This window comes from Muscardinus avellanarius (assembly GCF_963383645.1).
Source record: "Muscardinus avellanarius genome assembly, chromosome: 4".
Classification (NCBI taxonomy): Eukaryota; Metazoa; Chordata; class Mammalia; order Rodentia; family Gliridae; genus Muscardinus; species Muscardinus avellanarius.
In genome coordinates this window covers 108,658,940-108,672,140 of record NC_137789.1, presented here as the reverse complement: position 1 = coordinate 108,672,140, position 13,201 = coordinate 108,658,940, and the positions used below count along the sequence as shown (strand labels likewise).

The 13,201-nt window shown below is 38.5% G+C and overlaps 1 protein-coding gene across 1 annotated transcript in view; it reads left to right on the top strand.

The window, feature by feature from the left end:
- Positions 1–13,201, top strand: part of ANK3 (ankyrin 3) — a gene marked incomplete at both ends in the record, with an annotated part of 351,101 nt that overhangs the window by 110,054 nt on the left and 227,846 nt on the right. Inside the window, one exon of the mRNA XM_080694807.1 lies at positions 7,390–7,488. Coding sequence (XP_080550933.1) covers positions 7,390–7,488 — 99 coding nt within the window. The remainder of the gene's footprint in view (positions 1–7,389; positions 7,489–13,201) is intronic.

Genomic DNA, 13,201 nt, shown 5'->3' with positions numbered 1-13,201 from the left:
CCTCCGGGCTACACTCCTAGACCTATTTTATATTTTTATTTGGAAACGGTCTCTTAAGCCAGCGAGGCTGGCTTCAAACCAGTGCGATTCTCCTGTCTCCACCTCCCAAGTGCGGGGATTACAAGCGTGCGCCACCACGCCCGGCGCAACTTTTTTTTTTTCCCCACAAAAACCATACATTGTTTAGTCTTTTGTTCATTCTGAGAACTCACACATGATTGTGGTTATAATTACATTTTATTAAATCATATAAACTTACTTTTATAATTTCTACTTTTATCTTTCAAAGTTAAGCCTCAAGCAAACTCTTTTGTGTTTACTATGGCCTTTAGACAATTTCAAGGGTACATGAGTTGTCAGCCTTTTATCTTGGTGCCAATTATCTTGGGATAGCAGGAATCTCCTGGTTTATGGGTCTGCAGGACTGCAGCCACTTCCTCTCCCATTCCCTCTGGCCAGAGCAGAGATATCTCTGTTTCCACTAAACATCAGAGTCACAGAAAAGCAGGTGCACAGTGCTTGCAAGCACATGATCCTTCTATATTTGCTGTAATTTGTCAGGTCCCGTGGTTGCACCAGTGTTATATTCTGTATGTCAACTATTCTCATTCTCAATGAGAGCACACTTGGAGTGATAATGCTTTTCCAGAAGGGAATGGTAGAAACTTGAATATTGGCAAGTGTAGTACATGGAGCGAGATGCAAACGAGCCGACTACAACAGGAGCGTCATGCTTTTAGACTGATTTATTGTTCAAAACATGGCTATAAATTGTGATAGAAACAGTTGGTGCTAAGCTCTGAGGTCGTGGGGGAACTCTTTAATCCATTTAATTTCATTTTTGTTTTCCAAAAAGAAGAGAAATCAACCACTTACTTCCTTTTTTATACCACACACATTCTTGATTCATTCTTAGAGCAGCCATAGTTTTGAACCTAGTCTTTCTGTGATGTCTGGGAGAGGCCAGGTGTGATGGCGCATGCTTGTAATCCCCGCGCTTGGGAGGCAGAGACAGGAGGACCATGTAGATTTGAAGCCAGCCTTGCTGGCTTAAGAGACCCTGTTTCCAAATAAAAATATAAAATAGGTCTGGGAGTGTAGCCCAGAGGTAGAAGGGTTTCCAAGAACCCCAGTACCACCGAGAGAGAGAGAGAGAGAGAGAGAGAGAGAGAAGAGAAGAGAAGAGAAGAGAAGAGAAGAGAAGAGAAGAGAAGAGAAGGAAGAGAAGAGAAGAGAAGAGAAGAGAAGAGAAATGAAATACAATACAATTCTGGGCAGTTTAATTGCCATTTATACATAATTTACACTGATGAGGCAGTGAGGGAGAAGAATGTTGCCTATGAAATTCCCTGTTGCTTACAGCTGGGCACCTGCCCTAATACACCCTCTGAACCTCATCCTTCAGTGTCTAGACCAAGTAATGGAGTGGCCACACAGTGGACTCGAGTTCTCATAAAGAACAGTAAGCAAAGATGCCTTAAAAAGATTAAATTCTAACTAGGGGACAGCATATAAAGCATCATGGTACTACTTGTATACAGGAAAGCCAATATCTTTCTCTAAGTGAAAATTTAACCTATAGGCAATGTTTAATAGCCAACAAGAAATAGTTGAGAGAACCTTGCACCCTCCTTGAACATCCTTAGCTTTAAAGTAAAAACGGCATTGGGCCACATCTAAGTGCACATCTTATCAACTCAGGCTCTATAACTAGTAATTTGTATATTTTATTTTAAATTAACTTTCTGTCATTGCCTTGATCTTAGGTCTTATGCTCGTTAACTTTTTCTTAATATTACTTAACATCTCAGTAATTAACTATAACTTGAGAAAAAATTGGATTGACGAACTAAGTAGTAATTATGACAGATTCTTCTATGAGTAAGTCCTTAATACTTTGTACTAAATAAAACAATGATCAACAGTGTTGTTGGCTGTTGAGAATTCTTAAACTAAGTCAAATGTTATCCTTCACACTTCTTCCCTTTCTCTTTATTCTGTAATATAAAAAAACTGTGTTTTAAAGAGGCAAAGTCTGTTTCAGATAATATTTTAGCTCTCCAAGTATTTAAAATAAGCAATTTTTCCTAATCACGTTAGTGAAGGCAAATCTGCTAAATCAAGCAATGCCTTCTTAGGTGCCTCTTGGTCTTTCTCAATCTTGTGATATTCCCTGCAATGGGAAAATCAGATCCTAACAAAATCAGACAGCTGAGTATGATCCAGATGGAGGCTCTGTAACCTACGACCTTAAATCATGCCTCTAAAGTAATCTAATATTTCACAAATATTAGCATCATATAAGAATCAATGAAATCTTTCATGATACCCTTACATCTTAATGTAAAAAGCACTTTATAATGAACAAAGGCTGGCCATAGGAATGGAGAATGGATAGGAAAAATCTACAGCTAAAATTTTAGCCCTTAAATGAAACCACAGGAGGATTTGTTTATTTATTTTTGCAGTGGGTGTTAAGCAGGTTGCCTCGGTGCTGCCTACAAAATTATAAATCTGCAGATTTACATCCTTATAATAGAACCACTGTAAACTTTCAGAGAAGAAGTTATTGAAGGCATTTGATAAAATAAGACTTCAAATAGCATACTTGATGCATCTGAAGCTGCACTGCCTTTTGAGAATTAAACCTATTATTGCTACAGAGATGGAAATGTAAATTAGATACCCTATGTTCCTTTACCACCTTTGGGGATTTTCTAAGCTGGGAAACTAATATGAGAACAGCAGTATACTCTTTTCTCTTAAGAAGAATCTTTCTGAGATCTGACCATTCTCCCAATCCAGGTATCATTTCACAGAAGATCACTGCAGTGCTAGGTTGGCAATGACATCAGACTGAATTAATATTGGTGCCTTCAGCCTCTTTGAGCCAGAGTGACAGTAGTATTTTCATTCAGTCTTTGCAAAGGACGCTTATAATTTTCTTCCTAGAATCATAAAAGAATAGTATATGTGTTCTGGTGCCTTTTAAAGCCTTTTCTGATAGATGAGACGTGCATTAATTTGTGTTATTTGGAGTAAAGGAACAGAAGTCATCTGAGCAAAAGAAAAGGGTTATTGGAATTGGATCAAGAAAGCTGGGAATAAAAGGCTGAAGAAACTTCCAGAAAACTTCAGGAACCAGATACTTTGGGTGGAGGGTGGGAGAACCTAGATAGATAGAGTGAGCTGGCCCTTTCATATGTTCCCTGCTGCTCAGTTGAGAATAGGGAGGTGAAGTGGGCAGAGAACAAAGCTGAAGGTGGAGAGTAGATCTGAAAGAGTAAACCAAAGGTAACGGGCACATGTCTACCCACAGTTAAAGAGGGGCAGGCCTGTCTGTCTCAGAGTCCAACAAAGACAAAGTCCTCCCTGCATAGCAGCAAAGAGTCATTCTCCAAAAGAAAATAAGAGTGACACTGACAATTGAAGGAGAAACATGTGTGGGTGCTAGTGACCGAAACTAAAGCAGCACAAAATAAACATGCACAAACAACAAAAGCCCACTATAAGAATAAAATTTCCATCATTTTATCAGTACAGACCATAGAAATAGCATAAGGTCACATTCATGCTTACATAGTATATGGTTCCATTTATATGAAATATCCAGAATAGACAAAGCCATAGAGACTAGGTTTGTGGTTGTCAGTGGCTGTAGAGAGCAAATGGGGAGAGACTAGTGTGACCAGCCACGGGATGGTGACATGTTCTGGATTAATGGGACCTCATCTTCCTAGGGCTTTTATACAGTAGGGCTTATTACCAAATTTTATGAATACACTATAAACCACTGAACTATACGCTTATGTAAGGACAAATTTGGCATGTCAGTTATATATTAAACAAATACTTTAATCAAAAAAAGAATAAGAATGTGGCCATTCCAAACATAACTGGATTTCTGATTAAAAAAAAAAAAAGACTTGGGATGTCAAGCCCTCAGAAGGAAAGGGAAAAGCTTCAGTGGGAAGTTTTTTAAAGGGTGGTGTCTTACAATGGCTCTTGCCTACTTAATATTTCTAAGTATTCCCAGTTCTAAACATCTTTCCTGCAATTGTGAATAATTTTAAAGTCATGCTTCTCAAGAATAGTCCTCTAAAAGATCCAGGTCTGTAAGAACAGCATGCCTTCAACCTCAGTTCCTGACTTTGGGCTTTCTTCCTAGATTTTGAAGCACTTGGTTCTGGTAGGCAACCTCAGGACCAGCGAATGTTCACTGAGCCTGAAACCAGACATGTGTGGGTAGACAAGTATTCCTGGACCCCAGCAGACCCCAGCCCTGCAGTTCTGAACCAACTGGCATAACACATCCAGTTCATAGTCATTTGTGAACTTTTTGAAATTATTCCTTAAGAACTTTATTCCTGAGTAGGCCATGGTGGTACAAACCTGTAATCCCAGTACTTGGAAGGCTGAGACAGGAGGATCACAGGTTTGAAGACAAGCTTAGCAAATTAGTGAGACTCAGCAACCAAGCAAAGTCCTGTTTCAAAACAAAAACAAAAGGGTTGGGGTTGTAGCCTGGAGGTAAAAGGTAAAATGCCACTGGGTTCAAACCCTACCTAACATTACACAAAGAATAAGTTAAAAAGAAAAAGAACTTTACTCCTAAAATCCAAATCTGTTCTCTGGAAATTTTGGCTTTCACAGAGAAAGCCCTTGATGGGGAAGATAGATGCTCAGTTGTTCATATAGCCATGAGAAACAGCCACATGACTTTCATCTGCTTTCTCTTTACCACTAAGCTGCATTCCCAGCCCTTTTTATCTCTTTTGCGACAGGGTCTTGCTAAGTTGCACAGGCTGGTTTTGATCCTTCGATCTTCTTGCCTTCGCCTCTTGAGTAGCTGGGGTGACACATGTGTAACACCACTATCCCTACAGCTGCTCGAGTATCTTTTTTACTTTCTATTTTTCAGCTATAAGGTCACCAGAGGTTAATTATTAATATGTCAAGTGATCATATAATAATCGATATTTATAATGAGGAACCCAAGCCTTCTGTATAACTAAGGCTTGGATAATATTTGGTGACATTTTAGTTCAAAGTATACTTGCTTTTTTGCTTTGGAATAGTGTGATGAATACATTAAAATTTTTCTGAACAGGATCCAGGCGTGGTGGTGCACATTTGTAATCCCAGCACTTGGGAGGCTGAGACAGGAGGATCCAGGTTTGCAGCCAGGCTTAGCTACTTAGTGAGGCCCTCCGCAACTTAGTGAGACCCTGTTTCAAAATAAAGAATTAAAAAAATCAAGCTGGGGGTGTAGCATGGAGGTAAAATGCCCCTGGTTTCGATCCCCACTACCACAAAGAAATTCTAAATATTCAGTTAGATGGAACTTCATTCTATAAAATTGATTAAAAAAGAATTTATTATAGTTTGGAAAATATCTTTTGATGTTTGTCATGCAATAAAATTTTAAAATATTATAGTATCTAGGGAATAATCCCATGAAACATATTTTTAACAAGAAACTTAAGGTGCAGTATGCACATTCATTTCCTTAGGTTCAAATTCTTTGGTCATTTATGCACATTTCAGACAAGTATACATACATAGCAATTAAATATCTGTGTATATAGATATATGTATGTATATGTATAAATATGTGCATTTTAAACATAAACATAGAATTCTTTTGCCAAAAAAAAAATGTAAGATGGGTGTGGTGGCACACATTTGTAATCCCAGCATTTGGGAGGCTGAGACAGGAGGATTGTGATTCGAGGACAGCCTCAGCTACTACTTAGGCACTTTGCAACTCAGTGAGATACTTTCAAAATAAAGAATTAAAAATAGGGCAGGGGTGTAGCTCAAAAGGTAGAATACCCCTGGGTTCCATCCCCAGTACCGCAAAAAAAAAAAGGGGGGGATGAACAAAAAAGAATGCTAGTGGATTTGTGTGTGTGTGTGATAATTGGGATTGAACTAAGGGGTATTCTACCTTCAAGCTACACCCCCAGCCTAATTTTATTTTTAAACAGGGTCTTGATAGTTGCTGAGGCTGGCTGTCAATCTGTGATACTCCTGTCTCAGCCTCCCAAGTACTGGGATTTACAAGCCTATGCCATCATGCCCAGCTTACTAATTGATTTCTACTTTGAATTTTTTGTTTGTTTGTTTGTTTTGTTTTTTGAGTTACTGGGATGGAGCCCAGGGACATTCTATCTCCTAAGGACACCCCCAGCCCTATTTTTTATTCTTTATTTTGAAACAAGGTCTCATTGAGTTGCAAAGGGCCTCACTAAGTAGCTGAGGCTGTCTGCGAACCTTGATCCTTCTGTCTCAGCCTCTCAAATGCTGAGATTATAGGCGTGCGCCACCACGCCTGGCTTTCTACTTTGAATTTGATTCATACTATTTCACAAATTGTTGTTCCTTATAGTCCGTCATGGTGGCACTCACCTGTAATCCCGGTACTTGAGAGGCTGAGACTGGAGAATCGCAGGTTCCAGGCTAGCCTCAGAACTTAATGAGATCTTGTTTCAAAATAAAAATAAAATGGGGCTAGGGATGTGGCTCAGACATAGAATGCCTCTCTCTCTCTCTCTCTCTCTCTCTCTCTCTCTCTCTCTCTCTCTCTCTCTCTCACACACACACACACACACACACACACACACACACACACACACGTATTCCTGTCTTTGCTCTAACCAACTGCATCTATGATAAGTTTGAAGCCATTTGAGATTGAAATAAAATTTTCCCAGGTTGAAACTATTTCAAATGCTTAATTTTATGTGAGTATATCACCTCTTTATTTAAAATGAATAATTAATGCTTAGGAGCTATAACAACTATATATGTTTTTTTCCACATCCTCATAGCATCTACTAAAATACTGTAACTCATAGGATGTGCTTAATGAATGCTGATGACTGAATGAATGCACTAATTTATAAAAAATGTATAAATTGAGCCGGGCTTGGTGGTGCACGCTTGTAATCCCAGCATTTGGGAGACTGAGACCAGAGGATTGCGGCTCTCAGACAGCCTCAGCTTCTTAATGAGGCTCTCCACAGCTTAGTGAGACCTTGTTTCAAAATAAAGAATAAAAATAATAGGGCAGGGGGTGTAGCTCGGAGGTCGAATGCCTCTGGGTACCACCACCAGACCCGCAAAAAAACAGTATAAATTGCCATGAATTATACTGTTAACTATAGACCATGACCTACACTCCAATTATAAAGTACAATTATGAATTATGTTTAAATTATGAATCTTGTATAAACTCTTATTGGGTTTTCAGATGAATATGAATGTCCGCACTAAAATATTATAAAAATTGTACGTGAGTACTTCATAGCACATATACCCTCAGGACCGTGGAAAGCTAGACTGGCTATTGAACGTTGCAGACAAACATTTTTACTTATTTTACAGAATGGTTTCACACCACTGTACATGGCAGCCCAGGAAAATCACTTGGAAGTTGTCAAGTTTCTTCTTGACAACGGTGCCAGCCAGAGCCTTGCCACAGAGGTAAGACACTTTCTCTTTTTTTCTTTGGTTATGTTTGCATGTTTGTAAAGCATTTTCTAAACCTGAAGTTGAGAGTTTGTCCCATTAATTATTTCAGTTGCATTTGTATATTAACATGTAGGCTTATTAGGTTAGGCTAAAGAATCTATTTTTAGTCTCCAAAAATCTTCCATTGCACAAATATCCTTTTTGCTCTTAAGCACTGGGTTCTAACCCATACCTGAGCTCTTATTTTAATATTTAATAGACTTGCTAGAGAACACTTTTCTGTCTCTTAATAATTTTACCTCAAAGGCAACCATTATTTTCAAATATTTTGATTAAATATTAGCTATAAATGTTTTTTCCCAAATTTAAATTAGCCTAATTTTGATAATTCAATTTTTTACATTTTTAAAGCTAACTCTTTGAATTTAATTCATTCTTCTAAATGAAACCATTATGCATTTTTAGGTGTAAAATTGAGTGGAATTTGAAGAAAAGCCCTGCAGTCTCAAATTATTTAAAAATGGAAAATTGTCATAGATACTGCCTTAGGTAGCATAGTGATTTTTTTTTTTTTTTTTTTTTTTTTTTTTTGGTGGTACTGGGGTTCCTGGAAACCCTTCTACTTCCGGGCTACACTCTCAGATACCAATTTTGTATATTTTTATTTGGAAACAGTGTCTCTTAAGCCAGTAAGGCTGGCTTCGAACCTGTGCAATCCTCCTGTCTCTGCTTCCCAAGCGCGGGAATTACAAACGTGCACCACCACACCCGGCAGCATAGTGGATTTTTAAACTAATCTGTAGTGATGTTGTGATCATATGTTAAGTGTGTCACTAGAAATATTGCTAATAATAAAGGACCAACACCAAAGTATTCTTGTGGGGGGGGGCCACCGGCGATTGAACTCAGGGGCATCCTACCTCTGAGCTACACCCCTATATCTATTTTATTATTTATTTTTGAAACAAGGTCTCACTAAGTTGCGGAAGACCTCACTAAATAGCTAAGGCTGGCCGTGAACTCCAATCCTTCTGTCTCAGCCTCCCAAGTACTGGGTTTACAAGCCTGGTCACCACGCCCGATGTGTATTCTTTGTTTCTTTTTTTTTTTTTTTTTTTGTGTGTGGTACTGGGGTTCCTGGAAGCCCTTCTGCCTCCAGGCTACACTCCCAGACCTATTTTTACATTTTTATTTGGAAACAGGGTCTCCTAAGCCAGCGCGCACAGCTGGCTTGGAACCTGCGCGATCCTCCTGTCTCTGCCTCCCAAGCGCGGGGATTACAAGCTTGCACCACCACGCCTGGCAGTGTATTCTTTATTTCTAACAGGACAGTCATTTCTAGCAGCTGCAGGCTTACTTTATAATTCTTCTATGCTTTCTTATATGCTGATATGTTTCCCAAAAGGACAGGGAAGATGGCAACAGAAGAAATGAGTGTAACCTCATCCACTTTCGAGATTATGCCTTCTGGGAAACCACTAAATATATGGGTCACACAAAAAGCACTGCTAACGATCATGAATGTATGAGCTTACTCTCGCCCTCCTTCATGGTCAAAGAAATATGAAGTCATAAATCAGATAAAGAAGATCTGATCTTTTGCCCATGAGATTAAAAAAAGAAAAATTGGAGCAAAGCAACCAGAAATTTTCTACAATAGGAAATTGATAATTGGTTGCAACACATTTGCAGTAATTATCAAAAATTAGTATGTGCATGCTATTTTACTTAGCAGTTGTACTGCTAAGAATTTATATTACAGAATGAGTCAAATGTAAAAAGAGTATATAATATTGTTCATTAGTATAATTAGTAATATATTTTTTAAAGATAATCGGAACCTAAAATATGTTCCATTGAGAAACCTGTTTAATAAATGTTGGTATACTTGTGCAATAAAATGCTATCCAGCATCATTAAAAATGAGGCAAGGCTTTATCTACTGATATAAGTCTGCAGCACATTACTATGGTTAGCTCTAAGAACTAGGAGGGAGCGTTTTTATGAGGATTTTTATCATGAGAACTTTTTTGTTTGTTTGTTTTTGTTTTTGGTGGTACTGGGGTTCCTGGAAACCTTCTACCTCCTGGCTACACTACCAGACCTATTTATATATATATTTTTTGGAAACAGGGTCTCAAGCCAGTGTGGCTGGCTTCGAACCTGTGCGATCCTCCTGTCTTCGCCTCCCATGCACGGGGATTACAAGCCTGAGCTACCATGCCCGGCATGAAAAATTATTTTTATAATAACATTTTAAGCATAGTTTAGAAATAACTACTAGTGATATCAAAAGAACGTTGCTAGGAGTTGTATTGTATGGGAGGACGACTATAGACAATGCAAATGCACTGTGAATGTCCAGAAACCTAGAAGAAAGAACTAATTTTGAATGTTTTTATTATAATTAAATAACTACTTTCGATAAATGTCTACCCTGATTTGAACATTGTACAACATATCCCTGTATTGAAACATCACATGGCACCCCATAAATTTGTACACTTTTATATATCAGTTAAACATAAGCAATAAAACATTTGCTGGGCGTAGAACAGTATCTCTGTTAACACTTGGAAGTATCTGTTCTGAGCACAGTAGCTCAGGTCGGTCGCACAGGTTGGTGTAGGGAAGAGGAGACAGGATGGATTGTTGGTTTAGACAAAATCCGTTTCGATTGGATAAAACTACCAAATATATAAATATCTAGTCTTCAGGATGCTTGCCATTACATCTCTACATAAATAGCATCTCTCTGATTCCCTAGAAATGTTTGAACCTTCGAATGAATTTTTTTCTCTCCTTGTGGATTATTGGTAGTAAAAAATAAAAAGAACAAGGAAGCCAGGTGTGGTGATGCACGCTTGTAATCCCAGTACTTGAGGGACTGAGACAGGAGAATCTCAGGTTTGAAGCCAGCCTCAGTAACTTTGTAAGGCTGTCAGCCACTTGGGGAAAGCTTGTTTCTAAATAAAAAATAGGTCTTGGGGTGTAGCCTGGAGGTAGAAGGCCCATGGGTTCCAAATAAAAAGAACAATTGGAATATGACATTTTATTTATACAATATTCTAAGTACAGTATTGCATTTTTATTAGCCACAAATTGATGTATTTTTATACAGAAATCTGTATTTACAGAACAAACAGCAGGGGGCAATAAAAGGATCCTTTAAATATCAAGTGTTTAATACAAATCTTTTTTTTTTTTTTCGGTTCTGAGGATGAACCCCTGGGGCAGTCTATCTCCGATCTACACCCCCAGCCCTATTTTTTATTCTTTATTTTGAAACAGGGGCTCATGAGTTTCTAAGGGCCTCACTAAGTAGCTGAGGCTATTCATGAAACCAAATCCTCCTGTCTTAGCCCTTGAATGCTGGGATCACAAACATGCATCACCAGGTCGAACTAATAGAAATATATATATATATATATAATTTTTTTTTTTTGGTGGTGGTGGTACTGGGGTTGCTGGAAGCCTTTCTACCTCTGGGCTACACTCCCAGACCTATTTTTACATTTTTATTTGGAAACAGGGTCTCCTAAACCAGCGCACGTGGCTGGCTTCGAACCTGCACGATCCTCCTGTCTCTGCCTCCCAAACGCAGGGATTACAAGTGTGCGCCACCACGCCCGGCTAGAATTCTTAATATATTGATTGATATCTGGCAACTATCTTTTTTTTTTTTTTGCAATACTGGTGATGGAACCCAAGGGCATTCTACTTCTGAGCTACACCCCTAGTCTTATTTTTTATTCTTTATTTTGAAACAGGGTTTCACTAAGTTGCGGAGAGTCTTGCTAAGTAACCGAGGCTGGCCGCGACCTCAGCCTCCCAAATGCTGGGATTGCAAGTGTGTGCCACCACGCCCAGCTTGGCAGATATCTTTTTCAGCAAGCATGCCACACTCCATATTTTGTATATATGCACTCCACATTAAGTCTTTGGCATGGTCATTATTTTTACAACATTTTTATTATATTGATACGTATGGATTGCATATCATTTTTTTCTGTATATATGTATGCATATGTGTGTGTGTATATATATATATGTATATATATATATTCTTTTTGCTTATTAAGATCCTGAAGCATGCGGCAAAATTGCTCATTTATTCCACAAGCAACTAATGAGCACCTGTTGTATGTCAAACACTGCACAAAGCAGAGGAGATGAGCCCTGAGCTACTGGGGCATGGGCCTGTTCTCAAGTGGTTCCTGTCATGTGTCTTTTCTGCTTGTGCTTTTCTCTTAAGAATAACTGGACATCCAGGTGTGGTGGCACATGCCTGTAATCTCAGTACTTGGGAGGCGGAGACAGGAGGATCACGCAGGTTCGAAGCTAGCCATGCGCGCTGGCTTAAGAGACACTGTTTCCAAATAAAAATATAAAAATAGGTCTGGGAGTGTAGCCCAGAGGTAGAAGGGTTTCCAGGAACCCCAGTACCACCAAAAAAAAAATAAAAATAAATAATAATAATAATAATAACTGGACATCTGGGTGTGGTGGCCCATGCCTGTAATCTCAGTACTTGGAAGGCTGAGATCACAATTTGAGGCCAGCGCATTGGTAAATGAGAGACACTGCTTCAAAATAAATAAAAAGTGCTGAGGATGTAACTCAGAAGAAGAATGCCTCTGGAATCAATCCCTCTTACCAATAATAACAATAATATTAACAACAAAAACCGGACAAAGCAAACAAAATTACTTAAACTGATATTAGAAACGGAATTTAGAGCTGCTGATTTTAGCAGTTAACACGTTGGAGTTGATACTTTTATGTCCTTGATTGGCTTATGCAGGAAGCATATTCCTGTCAGTGCTAATTGGCTCAGTTTCAGGTTATTTCCTCGTATGAAGGAGTGTCCTGTAGGCAAAGGCTCAGTGAATTCACAAATATACATCAGTGGAAATGGAGCTATTCTGTTTTGATTCAAAACACAAGTGTGGCTGGACATGGTGGCGCACGCTTGTAATCCCCGCGCTTGGGAGGCTGAGACAGGAGGATCGCACAGGTTCAAAGCCAGCCTCAGCTACTGAGTGAGGCTCTCAGCAACTTAGTGAGACCCTGTTTCCAAATAAAATATAAAAACTAGGTCTGGGAATAGAGGCAAGAGGTAGAAAGCCTCTGGATTTTACCTCTAGTACCACACACATAAATAAATAAATAAATAAATAAATAAATAAATAAATAACCCACAAGTGGGCAGTCATATTTACCCTTATACTCTGTCCAGTTTCTCTTCATACACATTTTTTATTCTCCCTCTTTTGCTCGCTCTCTCTCTCTCTCTCTCTCTCTCCCCCCTTTAAAAAAGTGCATTTTAGGGAGCTCAGTGGTAGGACGCTTGCCTAGCATGCACTAAGAGAAAAAACAACTTTATTTTCTTTTTTCTTTTCTTTCTTTTTTTTTCAAAAGTAGTACATCACATAATGAGAACACTCAATTAAAAGCAAAATGAAAAAGTCACCGCAAATTTTCCCTAGAGGTAACATTTTGTTTATTCATCCAGATTTTTTTGTACATATACATAATATGCACAGATAATTATCTGTAAGAAAATTAGATCATATACTGGAACCATTTGTGATTCGTGTTTTTCTCATATAATTAAATTGTATTCTAAAATTTGCTTCCTTATGTCCTTAAGCATAAACCTGTGATTTCATTTTGGTGAGATTTTGATTCTCTCCAGCTTTTCTCTGTTATATTGCTTAAAACT